General features: G+C 41.5%; 1 protein-coding gene across 5 annotated transcripts in view; it reads right to left on the reverse strand.

The window, feature by feature from the left end:
• Positions 1 to 22,821, reverse strand: part of PBX1 (PBX homeobox 1) — a 550,595-nt gene extending 527,774 nt beyond the window's left edge. For all 5 annotated transcript variants that reach the window (XM_042463120.1, XM_042463121.1, XM_042463117.1 and 2 more), the window contains exons 1-2: positions 22,061 to 22,821; positions 18,184 to 18,257 (exon numbers count right to left, since the gene is read on the reverse strand). In XM_042463120.1, coding sequence (XP_042319054.1) covers positions 18,184 to 18,257; positions 22,061 to 22,263 — 277 coding nt within the window. In that variant the 5' untranslated portion in view covers positions 22,264 to 22,821. The remainder of the gene's footprint in view (positions 1 to 18,183; positions 18,258 to 22,060) is intronic.
• Positions 22,822 to 23,158: the final 337 nt, after the last annotated feature.

Consider the following 23,158-nt stretch of genomic DNA (forward strand, 5'->3'; position numbering starts at 1 on the left):
GGGGATGCCTTCCTCCCGGACCCTCTTGGGCTTGGAACCCTCAGTCCCCGACGTCATGTGGGGGCGCTTGGAGGGTTTGTTGGTGGCACTGGGTTTGAATGAACCACGGGCCACATCCACTCGATCCTTCGAGCGCGAGCCCTCCGGGGAAGCCTTCATCCTGGACTCCGTCTTGGGCTCGGAACCCTCAGTCCCTGACGTTATGTGGGGACGCTTGGAGGGTCTGTTGGTGGCACTGGGTTTAAATGAACCACGGGCCACATCTGCACGATCCTTCGAGCGCGAGCCCCCAGGGACGCCCTCCTCCTGGACTCCGTCCTGGGCTCGAAACCTTCAGTCTCCGACGTTTTGTGGGAGCGCTCGGGGGTTTGTTGGTGGGCACTGGGTCTGAATGAGCCACTGGCCACATCGGCGGTGGTGACGAGTCAGCCACTGGTGAGCAGACACCACGGCTGGACCCGCTGGCCCAGAAGAAGAAGAAGCAGGCGGCGTAGCCGAGGGAGCCGACGATGGGAGAGGGCCCCCCCCCATGGGTCTTGCCCTGGTCGATGGCCAAGTCAGCCAGGACTCACCATTCTTCTGAGCCGGCGAAGAGAGGGGCCTGCAGAGTGGACAAGTCTTCGGACCGTGGTCCTTTTCCAGATGCGCCTTGTCTCCGCAACGTCACACTTTGAAAGTGCTGGAGACCTTTCCGAAGAAACAAAAAGCGGAGGGAAAGTCCCAAAATCGAAGTCAACAGCTGAGAGTCCGAAGTTATCAGGGGCGGGAGCACACGATGGTCAAAAAACACAGTGATTCCAATCAGCTAAAGAGCGAGCGAAGTTCCCTGAAGCAGCTAGCGCGGCGGAAAAAAGGAACTGGGGAAAGAGCGGGAGGCAGGGGCCTTATAAGGGTGGGCGGATTACCGCCAAAAAGTTTCTATATGTTGCAAAGTGAACTTTGCCTAGTGATTCCAGAAGTTTCCGAACAGCACTGCGCAGGCGCAGTAAACCCCTTTGTATGATTCGCAGAGACCCCGACGAAGAAAGATACCCATAACTTGTCTTGGTTGTTGAATCCCTTGAGGAAAAATCTGCTATGTTAATAACAGTGAGAAATTTGTCATTCCATGCACAGATGTCACTAATGAACTTTCAACATGGGACTGACAGAAAAGCTGTTATCTTCTCTAATGCACCTGTTACATGTTTGGCACAACAGTTACAGACTACTGCCTATTACCCCAGTTTGCATCATCTGAAGGTCTCCTAAAAGCTAATGATCTGTTTCCCACTATCCTTCATTCCTTAGAAGTGATAAAAAACAAAACAGGAAGAAGTCTTCTTTCCCACTCAGGGGACTGTAGACTATGAATAAGATCACCTGATCCACCCCAACCGAATCAACTCTATCTGATCTACTGGCATAAACACACTTATACTTTTAATATATTTGGCTGACAAATACACAATTTTCCATTAAATCCCTGACACTCTCAGCCATAGCTACACACTCCTTCCGTTCTGCCGTGTGGCTGAGCATGATCTACATCAGATGCAAGCTTGGAATAAAGCCTGTCACATAATGTGGTAGCTTCTACAAATATTCGTGGTGACAAGGAGTTTCATTTTTAAACAGCCAAAGACACAGAATTTCACAGGCATACAGCTAGGCCTGAGTGCCAAACTGAGGCCTGTTACAGACAGCCAAAATAAAGCTGCCTTGAGTCAAGTGGAGGTATGGTGTTTCAAGATGCATGCGTCCTAAGAGTCCAGATGTTGCACCAAAGCCACACTCAAGTGTGGCTTTGGTGCAACATCTGGACTCTTAGGACGCATGCATCATTGAAACACCATACCTCCACTGTGACTCAAAGCAGCTTAATTTGGCTGTCTGTAACAGGCCTGAGTAACACTTTTTTAAAAGGAAAAAACCAGCAAACAAAACACGGCCCTTTTTCCATACCCCCGGCGTCCCGGTGCCTGCAGCTTGCTCCACCCTTCACTTACACTTTCTCAGTGAGGCACCCCCTCACCTTGTCATCCGGACCACGTTAAGTCACTTCTTTTCACAAATCCTGGTGATGGAGTTTCTTCTACCATACTTGTCAGTGCCGCCCTTGCTGCTTTCATACAGTCGCCGCATATGGAGGGATGCAGCCGCGGCCGTTTCTGCTCCCCCCACCATATGCGACAACTGCAGATTTTCCAGTCCAGCTCGGAAGTTTCAGCACCTGCCCTATAAGACGACACCCGGTGTATAAAACGCCCCCCACTTTTGAGAAGATTTTCCTGGGTTAAAAGTAGTCTTATACACCAGAAAATACAGTTATATAATGTCCAGCTGGCTTTCCAGGAAAATCCCAAAAGAAGGAGTCCTGGATTGTCCAGTAACTCATTCTTATTTTGTAGTAACTTGTAGTACCCGGACTAGGATGGAGGAAGCTGCATGTAAACTGGAAACTGAAAGACTGTATTTATTTTTTATTTATTATGACACTTATACCCCGCCCTTCAGCCCTAATGGCTATCAGAGCGGCTTACCATTATTATTTTTAATAAGATGGTTCCCTACCCTTAGGGCTTACCATCTAAAAGATTGCCACTTAAGCCAAATGTTTGAATTAATCAGTTTAAGTTATGTTTAAATTTCTCTTGAAATTTTTAGGATGGGAAAGTAGTTCTGCAGGCTCCAGAGTCTTTACTTTGAAACAGATCTTGATCCTCTTATCATGACTCAAACTGAGAAGGTGGAGGATTGCTGTAGGACTCCACGTTGCTGTTCTGTGTGCATAAGCGTAAGACACTCCAGGTGTGCAAATGTTAAAGAATGACTTAAATTGGCAGAAAGCAAATTCCAGGCACCTCGGGAAATGATGAGCATCATCAGAATACAGGCTCTGTAAATAGCAAGAAACAGCTGAGGGAAGTAGAATAGAAAGCTCTGGCAGACATACCTGCTCTTATCCATCCCTGGATATATATAGAAAGATATTTGCTCAAGAGCTCACAGAATTAAAAAAAAAAAGAGGCGTATGAAATGAACAGACATTAAATGTTAATTTCAGAGTTGGTTTTCACCCCAGTCTGTAAGAACAAAAAAGGACAAGACATTCACTATCCCCCTGCCCTTTACTAATAAAGACAACAATAATAGCATTTCTCCTTCCTTATCACACATTTAGTCCTTTAAAAAAATTAGATTTATGAAGGCAACAACAAAAATGACAATAAACTCCAAGCCTATGCTGTCCACAAGGAAATCTCTCTCAAACATGTCCCACTCTTCAGATTATCTTCACTTTGAACCACACATGAACCAAACATATACACCAATAATTCACATTTCCCAGTAGTTCTGCATTCGCAAATTGGCCAAACAGTCTAAAATAAACTAAGCTCTATTGTCAAAGCTTCACTGCAGTGCTACACACATCTTTGTTTATTTCAGTGTGGCTTTGACAAAAGTATTTTCCTGCAAACTGTGTCTGGTACATCAGGGCTTTCTGCCTTCTACTGTGGTTAACTATACCAACTTCCATCATTTCAAAAGGACATGATGTCTTGCCTCATGGTATGACTGCTTCTCAATGCAGTTAACATCTCCTGAATGCTTCTTACCATGGTTGAAGATGGATAACTAATTGGAAACTTTTTTTTAATAAATTTTATTGAATTAAAAAAACAATTTACATACCATACAAACCGTAAATTACACATAATACACACGTACAGTACAAATGATACAAATATTTATACATATATCCCTAAATAACAAACATTACACTTGTTCCTTAGACAACAATTTAAAATCAAACAACAATTAACATAAAAATTGACTTCCTGGAGTTTACCAATACACTCATTCTTATCAGTTTGCAGGTATTTAAAGATAATTTTTCTACTACTTTTTTTTTATTAATAAAGGAATTAGCTTTTGCTTTTACATCAGGTTAACATATAAATTTATACAAACTGAAACTCTGCCCTGAAACATATCTGCAGGTATATATAATATGATAATGCGATAAAAATTAAATCCCAATTATTATTTTTAATTATATATATATATATATATATATATATATATATATGCATAACATTGTATAATTTAATCCAAATTTCTTCCGTTTCCTTGTACGGTTGATAGATCTTCTAGTACAGGGGTAGGCAACCTGCGGCCTGGCAAGGCCTTGGGACCAGCCCCCGCCTGGTCCTGCCGCCGATTGCCGCCAGAGCCTTTGGCCTCTCGCGTGAGGGCGTGGGGCCTTTGGCCTATCAGAAGGAGGCGGGCAAGGGGGGGCAAGCGGCAGGCAAGGGGGGCAATTGTCTATAGAAGCCTCCGAAACATGCATTTATATTAACTTTTTTTAAAAAATCAGCAAATTTTTTTGCGTGTCATCCATTTTGTAAAAAAAAGTGTCCTCCATTTGAATTTTTTGTCCTACATTGGTCCCAGTTTATTTATTTAATTAATTTTTTTTAAAAAAAAATATTTAATTATTTTTTGGCTTCGGCCCCCCAGTTGTCTGAGGGACAGCAACCCGGCCCCCGGCTCAAAAAGGCTGCCTACCCCTGTTCTAGTATAAAGTAAAGAAACATAGAATTAATATCAAGAGCATAGATAATACCCTTTATGATGATAAATGATTGTTGAAATTCTGAATCGCATTAACCTATGTCACATTTAATATTTTTCTTCTTTTCTAGGAACTCAAGAAAAGGATTCCAGATTTTCCTACAATTTTCCCATGAATCTCCATGCACCAAACAGGTAAGATTATCCATTTCTATTAGGTCTAATACCTTTAATATCCACTGATTACAGCCAATTTTCTCTTGGTTTTTCCAGTTTGCTGCAAAAATTAATCTAGCTGCTATTATTAAATGAAATAATAATCTCCTGTACTTTTTATCTAAACTATCATCTATTATCATACCCAAAAGGTAGATTTCTGGTTCTTGCTTAAATTTATGATCCAGTATTAGTTGAATCCATTGGTGTATCTGTTTTCAGAATTCTTTTGCATAAACACAATTCCACCAAAGATGGAACAAGGAGCCAGGCGCTTTTCTACATTTCCAACAATTTGGGTCAGCACCTTTGTATATTTTTGCCAATTTCGTAGGGGTCAAATACCAACAAAATTACATCTTATAGTAGTTTTCTCTTAGAGTGTAGCTAGTTGTATACTTAATTCTTGTTCTCCAGTTTTTCTCCCATTGGGCTAGAGGCAGTGTGTGTTGAAAATCCTGGGCCCATTTAGACATCGCAACTTTAATGTGTTCTTCTTCCATCTCTTGGGCCAGTAATAGTTTATAAAATTTAGCTATTTTTTAAGGTTTGTTCGACAAAAGAATGTCATCTAGTTCCGTTTTACCAATGTCCAAACCAGGATTAATTTTATCTATACAAAATCTTTCTTTTATTTGCCTATAGGTGAACCAACCTATATTAAACCCTTCTTTAGTTAGTGTTTCCAGAGTTTTCAAGCTTATATTGTTTATTGATTTATCTATTGTCAAAAGGTGGTGGTAGTTAGCCCAACCTTTTGGTATGAGATCATAATTTAAATGGAATGCTTCAATCATTGAAACCCAAAGAGGGATTAAGTAATTGGAAACTGATCACAATTCCAGTTTTGAAATTTGTTACTTAATTTGCATGAACACAAAGTTACTTTTCAATCTAATAAGGCAACCTCATTTTACACACTAATGTCTATGTCTGTATGCAGAAACCAAAGTGTACATTAGGCTGCTCATATGAAAGAGATCTAGGAGTCCTAGTAGACCACAAGTTGAACATGAGTAAACAGCAGCTAAAAAGGCCAATGTGATTCTAGGCTGCATCAATAGAAATACAGTATAGCATCTAGATCTGCTTTGGACAGGCCTCACCTGGAATATTGTATAAAGTTCTGAGCACCACAATTAAAAGAGGATGTTAAGAAGCTGGAGCATGTTCAGAGGAGGGCAACCAAAATGGTGAAGGATCTGGAAACCATGACCTATGATGAGAGACTTAGGGAGCTAGGTATGTTTAGCTTGGAGAACAGCAGGTTAAGAGAAGGTTGATATAATAGCTCTGTTTAAATATTTGAAGGGGTGTCAAACTGAAGATGGAGCAAACTTGTTTTCTGCTGCTCCAGAGAACAGGACCCAAAACAATGGATTCAAACTACAAGAAAAAGAGATTGCACCTCAACATTAGGAAGACCTTCCTGACAATAAGAGCTGTTTGACAGTGGAACACACTCGCACTGTGGAGTCTCCTTTTTTGGAGGTTTTTAAACAGAAACCATCTGTTAGGGGTGCTTTGTTCCTGTGTTCCTGCATGGCAGGGGATTGGACTAGATGACCCTTGTGATCTCTTCCAACTCTATGATTGTTTATGGAAACTACTGCAAGACATACAGAGGAATATTCTTTGGAATGATCACAGGAAGTGACTTGAGGTAGCTCATGGTTCTGTTTTTGTAATCATTTGACTATTCACATATGACATGGAACAGATATTGGTGTTAAGAAGCAAATAACTGTGCAAGCTGGCCCTTGGTGTCGAATTCTTCTTGTCATCTGTTCCTTTAGGAGGATCTAATTAGGGCATTTTTAAAATCCAGCTAATAATGTAAAAGACAGTGTGTTTAACCAAGCCTTATTCTGCCTAGTGATTTTGTACCCAATCTCTTACTAAATGCTTACAGAGTTAAATAATTTGAGGCAGAAGGCAGTATAAGGTATAAATTACTGAAAGCAGTGGAGTAAAGACATTGTACACTGAATAAATTAAAGCTTTCAGTTGTGAGACAAGTAATGGGTGGGAGAGGAATTAGGGGCCATGGAGGCAAGGAGGCAATGGAAGTGTTTCTAATCCTGATGGTGAACTGATGAGCACATCTGGAGATTTTTTGCTCATAATTTATGAAAGTATATATTCAATTTAAAATGTACAGATAAAGTATGTTGGTATAATTTTGCCCCAGCCTTAGTCTTCAAAGGTCCTCAAAATAAACAATAGCACTTTCCCAAAAACAATCAACAGTCAAAACCTACAGGGTAAAAAAAGATCAGGGCTGAATGTAGAGGTAACCATAATAACTTCAGTGACTAAAACCAAAGCTAAGTTGATTCTTGAAAACCATCTCAAGCTGCCTGCCCAGTGGTCCAACAGCAGCTATATTTGGGAGGGGAGGGGGACTGCAAATTAAATGCAGACCCATGTAACAAAGTATATAGATTTTACCCCCCCCCCCCCCAAAAAAAAATGTATGAGAAGTCTGTCTGATGTGAAATACTTGCTTATATTTATTGGACTGGTGAGTTGAGATACTACTTCATCTAACCTTGAAAGGTCCGGGGAAGGAGATTTCCCAATCCATCCTTGATGGGGTCACACGTCCCCTGAAGAATGAAGTTCGCAGTTTGGGAGTACTCCTGGACTCGTCTCTACAGATGACATCTCAGGTGGAGGCGATAGCCAGGAGTGCATGGTGTCAACTTCGGCTGATACGCCAACTGCGTCCCAACCTGGCTCAGGGGGACTTTGAAACAGTAGTACATGCACTGGTAACCTCTCGTTTAGATTTTTGTAATGCGCTCTACATGGGGCTACCTTTGTACCAAGCTTCAACTGATTCAGAATGCTGCAGCCAGACTGATCACCAGGATACCGAGATCAGAGCACATTACACTGGTGTTGAAATCTCTACATTGGCTTCCGATTAGCTTCCGGACGCAATACAAAGTGTCGGTTATTACCTATAAAGCCCTACATGGCCTGGGCCCAAGCTACTTGAGCGAACGCCTCTCCTTACGCAATCCGCCCCGCACTCTCAGGATATCTGGCACAAAAATATTAGAACACCCCAAAACCAGGTTGAAAACCACCTCTTGTAAAACGTTTTCTACGATGGCCCCTAGACTTTGGAACAACTTACCGGAAGAGATCCATCTTATAGCTTCTTTTGGAAACCTTCAAGAGGGCATTGACGGATCTCTTCCAGCAGGCCTATTCAACGGATCTCCTCTAATCTGATTTTCAATATATGAATATGATGACTCAATTCTTACGACTGTGAGCAATACTGTAACATCTCTTCCCCTTTTATTTTTGATTGATGTATTTTATATGTATTTCATGATGTTTTTACTGTTGTAATCCCGCTTCAATCCAAAGGGAGAAGTGGGAGATATAAAATTTATTATTATTATTAATATTATTACCAGTTCTCTATAAAGTTGTGTGCCCAAAGAAAGCACTCCTCCCCCCAGTCCTCAGTGAGCCACAGAGAACGTGGTAGAGAAGAGAGGTCATGTTTGCTTTGCCAAAGTGCAAAACAGAGGGAGACAATCCCTACATAAAATAAAATACGAACTGGATGCTCTAACCAGTTTACTGGCACACTGGGGGGAGGAGGGCAGTGACAACCGTAAATAAATAATCTGGCTAGTAAACCATACCACCATTTGTAAAACCATGGACTTAAACTTCCTTTGGGCTCTGAAATGGTGATGCTTAAAAATATTTAAGGATATACTATCAGTGGGAAATCCTGTCTATAAAACATCCACTCTTGCAACTACTAGCTCGTAACTGTAGTAAAAATAATAGCAACATCATCCCATATAGGCTAGCATATGTCCCCTAGCTTTTGACTACACATAACCAACTGTTCTGTTTCCAGCTAATGCCCAGCAATTAAACCTGCCAAGCCTAAAAACTCAAGGGAAAGAGAGATGGCTACTGTTCAAACGAAAGGCTCTTATCACAGAGAGGCAGCTACTGTTTAGACGTAAAGTCAGATCTCATTGATTAAATTCCTGTGAGAAACCAAGGATGGAGAGGCAGCAAGGGTTACCTGAGGTAAGAATTCCCCAAACACTGCTGTTCCTTTCAACTTAACTTATTATTAGAACTGGATGAAATCCTGTAAAGAAGAGTCTATTCCCTTCCCAAAGTCTTTTCACTTGCAAAATTCAAGCAGAACATCTGAGCAAAACACAAGTGTACAGTGTATGCATTTGGTGTCTTTGCTGTGATGTCCTAGGAGGAGAAAGCCTGCCTGCATACACCAGTTGTCCCTGGGTGAGGTCAGCTCAAAATAAATCAAGTAGAGTTACTTATCTTAAAAGCACACACTACAGGGAGGAAAGACATAGGAGCCAAGCCCCAAAATGAGACATTTATAAGCTTTTTGAACTATTCATACAAGCAAAGAAAATAAACTCAACCAAAGATTGAGCATATTTGGCTGAATATGTGTTGGTACAACAGTTATGCAAATGTTTGTCTATAAACTGAAGTCTCAGCTGAAAGTCTCACTGTCACTCCACTTCCACTTTATAGCATGGTGTAATGTGAATGTGGGGGAAAGGTGAATTTGTGCTATAAATGAACAATCAATACATTGTTCCTTCACAATTCAGCTGTGATGCTGCACTATGTCAATCTGATTGTGTGCACAACATTATATTGCAGTGGCTTAGTGGTTAAGATGCCAATTCTGATGATCGGAAGGTTGATAGTTCGAGGCCAAAGTGCCGCATGATGGGGTGAGCTCCTGTCATTAGTCCCAGTTTCTGTCAACCTAGCAGTTTAAAAGCATGCATATGCAAGTGGATAAATAGGCACCACTTCGGTGGGAAGATAACACCATTCAGTGCAGTCATGCTGGCCACATGAAGGCTGGAGCTGTTCTCAGACAATGCTGGCTCTTCAGCTTAGTAACGGAGATGAGCACTATAATTACAATTAGATATGCATGTCAAGGGAAAACCTTTACCTTTACCCAGTAAAACTTTCCAGCAGTTTATTATTATTATTAACCTTTATTTATAAAGCACTGTAAATTTACACAGCACTGTACATACAATATTTTTAATTGGACGGTTCCCTGCCCTCAGGCTTACAATCCAGGAGTTAATCCCTGTTTATCCAGATAATGCTGATGCTAAATTCTGTATTGGTTTATCAATAGCCACTCTTGTCACTGCTACTAATTCAGTTGAACTTCCAGATTAATTTTTCTGACTTTCTCCCTACATCTGCTGACTAGTTGCTTGAATTCCTGTGGTGATTTCCACCTTTTTCATTTCTTGTAAAATGCCTTTGCATTTTATTCCTTGACCTTTTTTTGTAAATATTTAGTCTGATGTTTTCCACTATTAGTATGGTGCCATCCACATATCTTAGATTGTTGGTGTTCCTCCTATCTTCACTCCTCCTTCTTCTAAGTCTAAACTGTTATTTTTGTGATATCCTAGGCATATAAATTGAACAAATAAGATGATAAGAATGTAGCCCTCCCTGACCCCTTTGCCAATTGGGAATCATTCCCACATTCTGATCTAGCAGTAGCCTCTTGTCCTAAATAGAGATTTGACATCAGAAGTATCAAGTGTAGTGGCACTCCCATGTCTTTAAGAGTGTTTCATAGTTTTTCATGATGTATGCAGCCCTCCCTTCAGCCACCATCTGGAAGGGGAGAGAGAGGCAGGCGAGCTCCAACTGCCTTCTTCAAAGAAGACCAGCCCTCCCTTCAGTCACCATCTGGAAGGGGAGAGAGAGGCAGGCGAGCTCCAACTGCCTTCCTCGAAGAGGACCAGTCCTCCCTTCAGCCACCATCTGGAAGGGGAGAGAGAGGCAGGCAAACTCCAACTGCTTTCCTCGAAGAGGACCAGCCCTCCCTTCAGCTACCATCTGGAAGGGGAGAGAGAGGCAGGCGAACTCCAACTGCTTTCCTCGAAGAGGACCAGCCCTCCCTTCAGCCACCATCTGGAAGGGGAGAGATAGGCAGGCGAGCTCCACCAGGCCTGCCTGGAAGAAGCAGAGCCCTCCCTCCGGTCCATCTGAAGAGGGAGAGAAGAATGCTGGACCTGATCCCCCCCCCCCCCTCACCATTCCCTTCTCCTTTTGTGCCGTGTCTTTTAGATTGTAAACCTGCGGGCAGGGAACTGTCTGATTAAAAAATAATAAAAAATGTAAGCCGCCTTGAGAGCCATTAGGGCTGAAGGGCGGGATATAAATACTTAAATAATAATAATAATAAATGCATAATGTGCTTCCTTAACCATTATATGTTTGCAATGTGGTCCCAGGTGTCTCTTCCTTTCCTGAACCCCGTTTGCACCTCTGGGATTTCTCTCTCCACATATGATTGGAGTCTATGTTGAGGAATTTTGCTTGCATGTGAAATTAATGCTACGGTCCTATAGTTGCTGCAGTCTTTTGCGATTCCTTTTTTCTGGATAATGATGTATATTGAACATTTCCAGTCTTTTGGCCATGGTTTTGTTTCCCATATTTGTTGGCATATTTTACTTAACACTAGAGTTGATTTTGTATGTGTGGATTGCAGCTATTTAATTGGAGTATCATCTGCTTCTGGTGATTTATTCTTCCCAAATTCTCTTATTGCAGCTTCCACCATGTTTATCTTCGTATGGTTCACTCCGTATGTCATTCATTCTATCATGTCTTTTATGCAGCACTTCCATGTATTGCATCTAACATCATTTATTTCTTTTTCATCTTGTAGTACATTCCTCAAAGTAATAAGTCCCCCTATATTTTGCTCTGGTGAGACCTCATCTGGAGTACTGTGTTCAGTTCTGGTTGGAGCAGATTCAGAAAAGGTCAATGAGATATGGAGAAGAATACATATGAGGAAAGGTTGAAGGAGCAGGGCATGTGCAGCTTGGTGAAGAGAAGACTGAGTGTTGACATAACTGTACTCTTTAAACGTCTCAAGGGCATTTATAGCAGGAAAGTGGACAGGCCTGTTTCTGCTGACCCACAGTACAGGACCTAGTCCCAGCAGACTGGAGAAGGGCAAACATTGTCCCCATCTTCAAAAAGCAAAAAAAGAGTATCCCAACAATTATCGTCCAGTTAGTCTGACTTCAATACCTGGAAAGATTCTAGAGCAGTTCATTAAACAGAGAGTCTGTGAGCGTTTAGAAGAAGGCAATGCCATAATCACAAAACGTCAACATGGGTTTCTGAAAAACAAGTCAAGCCAGACTAATCTGATCTCTCTCTCTCTTTTTTCCTTTTCTTTCTTTTCTTTTTTTCTTCCCCCCCTCTTTTTTTTTTTTGTTTTTTTGTTTTTTGTTTTTTTTTGGATAAAATTACCAGTTTGGTAGATAAAGGGAATGCTGGGAATACTGCATATCTTAATTTCAGTAAGGCCTTTCACAAGGTCCCCCATGACATTTTTGCAAACAAGCTAGTAAAATGAGGGTTAGACAATGCAGTTGTTAAAGGGATTTGTAATTGGTTGACCGGCCAAACCCAAAGGGTACTCAGCAATGACTCCCCTTCATCCTGAAGAGAAGTGACCAGTGGGGTGCCACTGGGCCCAGTGCTCTTCAACATCTTTATCAATGACTTAGATGAAAGAATAGGGGGCATGCTTATCAAATTTGCAGATGACACCAAATTAGGAAGAATAACTAATACCCCAGAGGACAGGATCAAAATTCAAAATGATCTTAATAGAGGGCCAAAGATAACAAAATGAATTTCAACACAGAGAAATGTAAAGTACTGCACTGAAGGCAAAAAATGAAATGCATAGATATAAGATGGGAGACACCTGGATGAACGAGACTAAGTGTGAAAGGGATCTAAGAGTCCTACTAGACCTCAAGTTAAATATGAATAAACAGTGTGATGCGGTAGCTAAAAAGGTCAATGCAATTCTAGGCTGCATCAATAGAAGTATAGTGTCTAGATCAAGAGAAGTAATAGTGCCACTGTATTCTGCCTTGGTCAGGTCTCATCTAGGAAACTGTGTCCACATCTGGGTACCACGATTAAAAAAGGCTGTTGAGAAACTGGAGCATGTCCAAAGGAGGGTGACTAAAATGGTGAAGGAGCTGGGTATGTTTAGCCTTGAGAAGAGAAAGTTAAGAGATGACATGATAACCATGTTTAAATATTTGAAGGGATGTCATATTGAGGATGGTGCAATCTTGTTTTTTTTGCTGCTTCAGAGAATAGGACCCTGAACAATGGATGCCAACTACAGAAAAAGCGATTCTACTTCAACGTTAGTAGGAACATCCTGACTGTAAGAGCTGTTCGACAGTGGAACACACTCCCTCAGAGTGTAGTGGAGACTCCCTCCTTGGAGGTCTTTAAACAGAGGCTGGATGGCCATCTGTCAGGGATGCTTTGGTTGTGATTTCCTGCATGGCAGGGGGTTGGACTGGATGGCCTTTGTGTTTTCTTCCAAATCTATGATTCTATGAATAATTTGAAGTTACAGTAGATTTCAGTTGAAAATTAGAAGGAACCTCCTGAAAATAAGAGCTTCACAATTAACTACTGAAGGTACTTTAATAGGAGATTCTGCACTGAGCAGCGGATTGGACTCAATCGCCCATAGGCCACTTGTAACTCTATGATACTATAATGAGATATAAGAGACAGAATGCAAGGAGGCATTCAGAAGCACTTAGTTCCCTACATATATTCTCAGTTTGTAACAAAATATATTTTTTATCAAATTAAATATATAATTTTAAGCGACAGAAAAAAATAACATACTAGGTATCAGAGGTTAAATCCAATATGTGACACTTAAATAAAAACAAGAGTGAAGTTGTATGACAATGTATTAAAGAGAAAGAAAGAAAGCATTAAAGGCCAAAAAAATTTCTTCTTCCTCTAAAATTTCAGATAACCTGCAACCAACATAAAAGGTACAGGATGAGAAAAACAGCGTATTTTTTATTTTATTTTTAAAACTGATATTCTGCCTTGAGCACTGGATATAATGCTCAGAACAGCATACTACTATCTGAAAATTAACCTATTCCTTAAGTTAACACACGATTTAGCCATTTGTACTGTACTGCATATGAAAATGCAATACATCTGCATACTGAAATGCTGGGAAAATGCATACATTTCACATACAGTAATTAAACTGTGTGACTTTGATTCAATTTCTTTTGGTGACAACGCCCCCGGAATAAAGAGACAGATTTGTAGACACGACTGAGATTTTAAAACTCAGGTTTATCTCGGGCCCTGAAGCTCTAAACACAAAACCAAGGGTTTCAAAATTATAGAGCCTCAAAATAAATTTTAAATTTCTTTTTTTTTTAATTCAATATAATTTTGTACTGTTAGGATTCAGTTTTAATTATTATTTTTTGGGGAAAATTCTATTTTCAACATGAGTTATTTTCCAATTTGCTGTCCTTCCTATTTACGAATTCTGACTATGGGTGCAAGGACAGCTCACTTTAAAATGTCCCTCCTCACTTATTTTTAAATTAACATACAAAGCTATGCACTTCAAAGCAACTCCTGTATTAAAATTCACATGATTGTAAATTCTATCACATTTATTTTGTCTTAATAAACAGTAAAATACTAAATTGCGAATTAATTATCATTTCTCTACACTTGAGAATTATATGTTTAATCCAGACAAATGAAATGGAGAGATGAAATACATGCTAACAAAATTTGCACCATTCCAAAATTTGCATTAAAATTAAATCTTGTCTTTTGATATAATTTTTTAAATAAACATGTTTTGCTTCCATATGTCGCAAAACAGTGTCATACATCCACGGATTCCAACTCAGCAACTCACATAAAAAGGATCCATAAATCCTTTAAAATGAATTGAAACATCAGCGAACAAGACACTTTGGCCAGTAAATGCACTCTCTGTTTCTATAAACTTTATAGACACTTTGGGTTTGCTCTGGCAATGTTAAAACTGTGAAATATTAACTGGAGTGTTGCAAAAGATAGTGGTAGTCTCCTGAAGGCTTTGGAATCACTTAAATCAAACAGTGGGAAGTGAAAGCCTCCTTCAGAACACTGGAACACAAGGAGCAAGAAAACATGAACTCCCTCTCTCTTCTCTTCCTCTGCTTCTCTCTCTGTCACCATACGTACAAAACACAAGTTGTTGTGTGTCTTCAAGTCATTTCTGACTTAGAGTGATACAAAAGCAGAGCTTTCTTGACAGAATTTGTTAAGAGGGAGGTTGCTTTCCTCTGAGGCTGAGAGAGTATGACTTGCCTAAGGGCATCCAGTGGATTTCCTTGGTCAGATGGGGATTTGAACCCTGGTCTTCAAAGCCATAGCCCAATGCACAAACTACTACACAATGATGGCTCTCACAAACACAAGGTAGAAAACCATTTCAGCACAATTAAACTTTGGTCTGGCAAAGACTCCTTTCAGTCTTTGTGGGAAGAAGATTCTGATGGAATCAGTTGTACTGTTCTTCTCTACTACACTGTGTGTTCTTATCTAACCACTAGCTTGTGAAATTTGTGTCCCCAAATAATCAAATAATATCCAACTAGATATTAAACCATAACCTGAAATGCTCTAACAATGGAGCAATATTACAGGAAATCAACAAAGGAATTATAACTTCATGTACAAGGTAATGTTAATAAACTAATAATTTAAAAAGTATCCATGTACTTGTCAATCTGTCCAGTTCCTTGCATCCACTGGCTGGAACACTGGAAGTTACAATTTTAATAAGTAATCTAGTAGAATTTTTCTGCATGCAAATTAAACATTGCCTGGAATATTCCTGAGACCAGAGCCTCACATCATTCTCCCCACTGCACCATTTTATGCAAACAGTGCCAAAAAACCTGAGGAGAGTCTAGCTTATCTGTAAATGTTTTGGGAATAGATATGCTCATGTACATCTCTGTCTGTAACAAAAATAAGCTTGCAACAGAAATTAGCTTGGTTAAAGCACATGCGTGTGCACACACACATACACTCTACCATGAGCATTAAGTCATTAACATGAATGAGAAACCAGACAGCCCCCTTTTTATGTGCCCTCCCATTCAGTAAATGTAGCACACAGGTGGTGTTCAATTTGCAATGTATAATCAATAAGCATCTCCCAACATTTCTGTACAGACAGAATTTTTTTAATCCTGAAAAGATTTCCCCTTCTTATTCAAAAGCTTCCAGTTCCCATATTTTCAAATGTCTAAATATGTTAAGAATGTATGAAGAACAGATAGGCACAGAAAAAAAATCAGTGCCATTTTTCACTATATATCAAAAGATTCCCAAAATCCTATGCACTGCAAGCATACACAGACGCACATTCACAAAGCTGCTTTGATGTTTGAACCCTTTGGTGGAAAGAGTGTTATAAATAAACATTGTTATTGCTGCTGTTAGTGTTACGGTAAAGGTAAGACACATATCATATTAGATATGGAGGTTATAGCAATGACATGCAAATGACAGGCAATTTAAATGATTGTCCATCAGCTGCTATTTTTTTAAAAAAAAATGTTCCAAATTACCAGCATTTCTAAAGATGTGAGTTTGGGAGTAGGGAGACTCCACCACCCACCCCACACAAGCCCCTAGTTTTGCTCACCCTGCAATACAATTTCATAATCACCTTCATTTCAGACTCATGCTCAAGATCATTTAAAGACTGCTACATGACAGGAACTGACAAAACACCACTGAGTATTCCTTGTCTAAGAAAAATCTATGAAATCCATAAGGTCGCCATACGTCAACAACTGACTTGAGGGTGCTTATACACACAAACACACACCACAGACAAAAGCCTTTAACCAATTAAATAAGATGGTGCTAAAGAAACAAGATCAGGTGCAGTTTGTTTTTAAAGGGAGGGTGTAGACAGAAGCACATAAAATGGAATAAAACTTGAGAAAATTCAGATATTCTTATCACTACATTTATAAAAATAAATTAATTATATCATGAATTATATCATGAATATCCATTTACATTATTTTTTAAGATACTACATAAGAAATAGCTTCTAAAGAAGATCTGCATTCAGCCCTGAAGCTTTAAAGGCTTTATTGCTAGTGCTTTGTCTAGGTTACAACCTATGCAAACAAGATTTAAAAAAGGACCACCTTAGTCATCATATACAGAGTGCAGGAGTAAAATAATCCCATTTTACCCAGCTGTTCACAAGAGCAGTTATATTCACACAGAGTTTAAAAGCACATAGATTCAAGTTTTCAAAAAGCTGCTCTCCTGCTTTCCAATGTATATCAAGTGAGTTTGCTTGATTTGTTGTCACTTTCATTCATGTCATATCCCTTGCTTTTATGATTGAGATATGAATTACTGACCATTACATTCTTGTTGAAAAAAGACAGTCGGAATGGTAGAGAGTTTCCACAAACTCAGCAACTGAGCACCTATCTCCAGAGATGAAACTTTGCAACACCTTGCTCTATCTTTTCCTGTGAGCTAAGTGACAATTTCACGCCTCTATCTTTTTTAAAAAAAATCTTGAACTTGGAAGTAAGTTCCAGATGTCAATGCCCACCCTTCTCTGAACCACCTGCTGTTTAAGATCACCCTTGATTGATGACAGCAATTTTTAATTGTTGCTTTTAAATTTTAAACGCCCCCCTGAGACATTTTATAAGTGCACTAGCACATGGCAGGAGTCCTGCGAGGTGGGAAAACACAAAATAATTCTTCTAATATTGTTGTCACCTTTCAAATCAAGAAACACCACTTAATGTAGCATGACCCTAAAATAACCAACATTCTAGCAGGCATCTTTCCGACATATATATAATTTTACATATATTAGAAATAGGATTTTTAAATGAGGGTATATCCAGACTGATTAAAAAGATCAGAATATCCCAGATTTTGTTGTTATTTTTTCATTTTTATTTTGGAGATGCACACACGTTTTATTTATCTCAGAATATTTTATGCACAAAGACTTTTTTCACTGACTCCCTAGCTTGCTTTATTTCACAGTATATTCAGGAATAATGCACCGGGTATTGGTTTTATAATGCTGTAGGCTATATTTCAGAGGAAGGAACTGGCAAAACCACCTCTGAGTATGCCTTGCTTATGAAATTTATGGAGTTGCCATAAGTCAACAGATAACTTGAAGGCAAACATGCATAAAACCAGAATGAACAGGACCAAAATCTGGGATTTTTCAATCAGCCCAGATGTGCCCTGATTGTAATATTTAAAACATTAATTAGATATATAGTATATTAATATAGATGTTCCCTGTATTGTATTGACATAAATGATAATCAGAGCCAAAAGCATAAAACAATTCTTTCCTTTTCCTTTAAATATATACTAAAATGAGATCTGGTCTCTGAGGAAGGGAGCCAGAGAGTGGAAAGATGAAAGAAAATAAGAATCTTTCCTTACCTGTTTTTTCTTTGATTTCACACAAAACGTTAAAAAGCGCAGGTTTCATTCTGTGACAGTTTAAAGCATGTTTTCTAAAAGGAAACCAAAAGGGATTATAGTTAAGGTATGCCACAGAAGTGCAAGGTAACTTTTTGAAAGACTAATTAAAAAGATCAAAAAGCCACAGATTTTGTTCCTGTTCTTTCTGATGATTTTATTTGGGCTATTCATACATGTTTCATCTCAGAATGTTCTCAGTCAGTATAGAACTGGAAGGGACAGGAATAAAATCTAGGACTTTTATTTCAAACCAGTATAAAATCGAAAAGAAAAGGATCAAAATCTGGGACTTTTCAATCAGTCTGGATGCGCCGGGGATAGGATTCTTCAAGCAGATATTATATTAAAGGTTAAGCCATCATGCATATTATACACGTTTAAAAAACAGATCCCAATTTTATACTGAATCGGAAACCATTCTGCATTGCCAAATACATATGGCAATGAAACCACCACCAGTGTCAGGAATGACTTGTCAGCAGGATTTCAGAGCATTTACAAGCCACATTTGCTGGCCGCACCATTAACAGATCAATGCTAGGAGTATGTAAAAGCCATTTTAAAGTCTAATGATCATGTGAAGTCAAAGGCTTTCATGGCAAGCATCCATAGTGTTGGTGTTTGTGGTTTCTTTTTGTTTGTGGTTTTTTCAGTCTGTGGCCATATTCTAGAAGAGTTTATTCCTGACGTTTCACCAGCATCTGTGGCTGGCATCTTCAAAGAAAGATACTGGTGAATAGTATTCATAGATACTGGTGAAACGTCAGGAATAAGCTCTTCTAGAACATGGCCACAGCCCAAAAAATCCACCAAAAACTATCTGATGATCATCTTTTTCAGCTATGTAGGGAAGTGCAATATTTGTCTCTCCCATATTTTATTCTACCATGTATTCCAATTTTCTGTACAAATTCTGTCGCATTAAGAAAGTCTGAAAATTCATTCTATAAGAAATCCCAAGGTATAGACTCTCAGCTCTCAAATTAAAGAATATGGAAACACAGAAATGTACTGCCAAGAAAAACACTTATGTAATTCAGGGAGAAGAGAATTTGATTATTTTTATGTTCTTATTTCAAGGTGTTAAAATCAGAATGTTTTTACAAAATCAAAATATAAACCAGAATAACAAAACTATCTTGCTGTTACAGAGCACAGACAATCAGCTAGAATGAATATGTTTTTCCCTTTCCTCCCCACCAGCATCAACTTTCTTGTGAATGCCAGCATGTAAGGAATGTATTTACTGGGTTCACTAGTTTTATGTCCCAGTGGATGCCCATTTGAGAGGGAGGAGAGTTTGTATGGTGGTGTTAGTGGTAGTTAGCCTCCAAAGTGTTCCTCCTTAGACAAGCTCTGTGAAGATCTGCTACTAAAAGCAGGAGGTCTAATAGGTTTCAGCTGAGGAAAGCTACATGTCATGGAAATGTGAACATTTTAGTGCGGGGGGGGGGGGGACCTAATGCAGTATCTCCTTCCACTGAATAAGGAACACAACCTCTATTAGAAGGTTTGTGAAGTATTTGGAGAGCTCTCAATCTCTGCAATGGGGCTCATGCAGGAGAATAACCCAGTGTGATGTGCTCCATGTGACAAATTGGTCTGCCTCCCTCACCCCACCCTGCTGCCCTTAGTGGCACTCCAAATCCTGTGCCTGGTACAGAGACACTATTTCTGCTTCCAAAGTACCTTTTGGCCAAGTGCTAAAAAAGTACAAGAAGTAAACTCAAAGACTGCAGCTATATCAGGATAGCTTCACTTTGACATCTTTGAAATCCCTTAAAATATGGAAGTGGGTATTATGAGAAAAGCTAAAATGCTTTTCCTCCTTTCTAAAAAGCTGAATTAAAAAAAAAACCATTAGCAGAACTAAAAGAGTATAATATAATAACCAGCTGAAAAAAGAGCACTGTTACAATTGTATTGTTTTCAGGTTTAATCAGTACATTAATAGTATCTTTATGCATAAAACATTTCATAATACAATTAATAAATTTTGAGAAGGAGGATCTCCCCTTTTCCTTTTCTTAAGCAATACTGAGAAACAAGAGCCAATAAGAACTTTTTTTCCCTGATGTCCAAAAGCTTTATGGACAGTATTCATTTGGGCTGGCATTTCTCAATCTAAGCTACCTGGAAGTAAGTAATGTTGAATTAAATGGTATTTTTCTACCCATTACATTGTTGTTCTTTTGTGGTTTTTTAAATGTTCATGTTTTTAACTGGATTTAATATTTTTACATAGTTTAATTACTTTTTAATTTTTGTATTTTGGGAATTTTTAAGTTTTGTTTTTTAATCCATTGGAAGACACCTTGTGTTTTGAACTGGGAAAAAGACAGGATAACAACAACAACAACAGGATTCAAGGTGTGCCTTTTCCCAGCAATAGCTGTATTCTAGCATGGCTTACTCAAGCTCCTAACACAAAATGCAGGTGAAATGCTAAGAGCTCTTCTTCAGTTAAAATGTCATAGACACTGGGTCAGCTCCACCTCCCCTTCCTCTCTTCTCTTCTTTTAGCCCCTCTTTGTATTTTGAACTTTTATAACAGTGTTGTAGGTTTTTATCTTTTCATGCTTTACTTATCAGGCAGGGTCTATTTACTGGCTTGCTTCTTTTGAAAAACACTATTTAATAAATGTGTGGATGGGACTATTAGAACCATTAAATCATCTAAATGGAAGACTGTAATTGTAATACATATTAGACTATAATACAGTGAAGCATTTCAAAATAAGTACAGTAGTCTAAACTCATTTCTGTAGCAATCCCTCTCCCTCCGGCCATGAGCCCCAAAGGGTGCAATGCCTTCCTTGGGTGATAAAATGCAAAGCCAGAAGGGCAGACACCAGGGTGCTCCATGTCACACAGGGATCTTGCGCTGCTATGACCTGGGAATGTTTCTTTTATTGCATGTGGAGTATCTATTCCCTGCTCTTCAGCCACAAAGGCTCTCTCTCAGAGTGGCTTACGGTTGTATTTGATTTTTAACTGGACAGTGCAAGGCATTTTGTGTTCAGCCTCTGTGTCTAGGAAGCAACATTTAGTACTCTGCATCTATAAACTCTGTATTCAGTTAATACGCTAAAATCAACGGAAGGGCTTTTGGGAAATGTGACTTTGCACTGCGGAGAAGAGACCTACTGGGGAGCTGCCACAATCATCACCAAACACAAAAGGCGACCTGCGATCCTCGCAGGGAGGGAAGGAAGGAAGGAAGGAAGGCCGGAGTCCCACAGGAAGCATTTCGTGAGATTAAGACCATCGGTTTCCAGCAGATTAACGGAGATTAACTTTTGGGGATACGGCTGAAGGCACTGAAATGGCAGCGGTTCCCCAAAACAGCCGAGGGCTGTTAGGCCTTTTGTTTTCCCATCCACACAAACGGAGCTCTGGCCACAAAAACCTGCCGCGGCTCCGCTGTTGGTGGGATTTAAAAACAAGTAAAGTTCCAGGCTCTTCGAAATCCCTTCAAAGTGTTAGGAAAGCCAGCGTCTGGTTCCTCGACGTCAGCCGTACAGCGGTCGAGGGCAGCGGGGCTCCTTCTCGTAAGAGCCCTCAGAGGGGGCTTCGGAGCCCAGCAACGGGGGCTGCTTCTCGGGCCTCAGCCGGCCAAAGGCAGCCCTGGCGGGGCTCGGTTCGCGCTCAGACCGAGGCAAACGCCCTGCGCTCTTCGGAGAGAAGGCTTCGCTGGCCTCCTTGCCCCCTCCCCTCAGCCCCAGCCCCAGAGAGAGAGGGGGGGAGGGAGAGAGGCTGCCGCCTGAGCCAGACCCGCTCTCGGAGGGAGGGAGGGAGGGAGGGAGGGAGGGAAGGGGCGTCGGGGCCTCCTCACCTGGCCTGCGCCTCGTCCAGGCTCTGGTCCGTGATGGTCATGATCTGCTGGAGGATGTCTCCGATGTCCTGCTTGCGGCCTCCCTCGCCCTCCGCGGGCCCGGCGCCGTCCGGCATGTGCTGCGAGAGGCCCGGGTGCCCGGCCATCCCCACCCCGCCGCCGCCGCCGCCGTGGGAGTGCATCAGCCGGGGCTGCTCCTCCATGGGCCCCGCTCCCCTCAGCCTTCGGCGGCGGACCAAGAGCCGGGCGCCTCGCCCCCTTCGCCAGCGCCAGCCCTTCGCGGCGCCTAAGGACCCTCCCGGGCGACGGACTCCCCGCGAGAGCCTCGAGGCAGCCGCCGGGAAGCCCTGACCGGGATCCGGCTCCGGCCTCCTTCCTTCTTTCCCTCCCGGGGCTTTTGTTGAGGCCGGGAGGGCGGCGGGGGAAATCTGCCGCTGGAGACCTCCGCCGCCGCCGCCTCCTTCTGGGGCCACAATCCGCCTCGCTCTGGACGGACCGCGAAGGAGCCGAGCAAACTTTCCCTCAGCCTCGCCGCCCGACTGGCGGAGTCGCTGCCCAGGCGCTGCCTCCAAAAGAGGCTCTGCGGACGGGGAGGATGGCGCAGCCCGGGGCCCCTCGGCCGGCGGCGGCGGCCCCACTGACTGGCAGTCGTCCCTCCGTCTCCCTCCGGCGGCGGCGCCGCCTTGCTTCCCTCCTTCCTCGCTTCCCTCCCGGTCCCCGCTTTTGTCTCAGGCTCCGAGGGCTCAGGACTCCTGAAACTGACACAGAAGAGGCAAAGCCAGGCGAGAGGGAGGGCGGGGCTGTGGGCGGGGCCATGGGGAGGCGAGCGGGCGCCTCCACGCCCTGATTGGTCCCCGGCGGCGGCCCGAAGCCCCGCCCCACCCCGCCCCGCCCCCTCAGTCCAGAGGCAGTGGAGGGAGGGGCGGGGCGCGCTCCCGGCTTTTCCGATCGGGCGGGGCAGCTGCCAAGGAGGGAGGGAGGGAGGGAGGCCTCTGCTCCTCTTCTCCTTCCGGGAGCGGTGCAGGACCTGGGCTGAGGCCCTTGTCTTCACACATTAAGCGCGGAGGCGCCCCTGGCAATCCTTCCCCTCGCGGTCCG

This window comes from Sceloporus undulatus, chromosome 4 (assembly GCF_019175285.1).
Source record: "Sceloporus undulatus isolate JIND9_A2432 ecotype Alabama chromosome 4, SceUnd_v1.1, whole genome shotgun sequence".
Classification (NCBI taxonomy): domain Eukaryota; kingdom Metazoa; phylum Chordata; class Lepidosauria; order Squamata; family Phrynosomatidae; genus Sceloporus; species Sceloporus undulatus.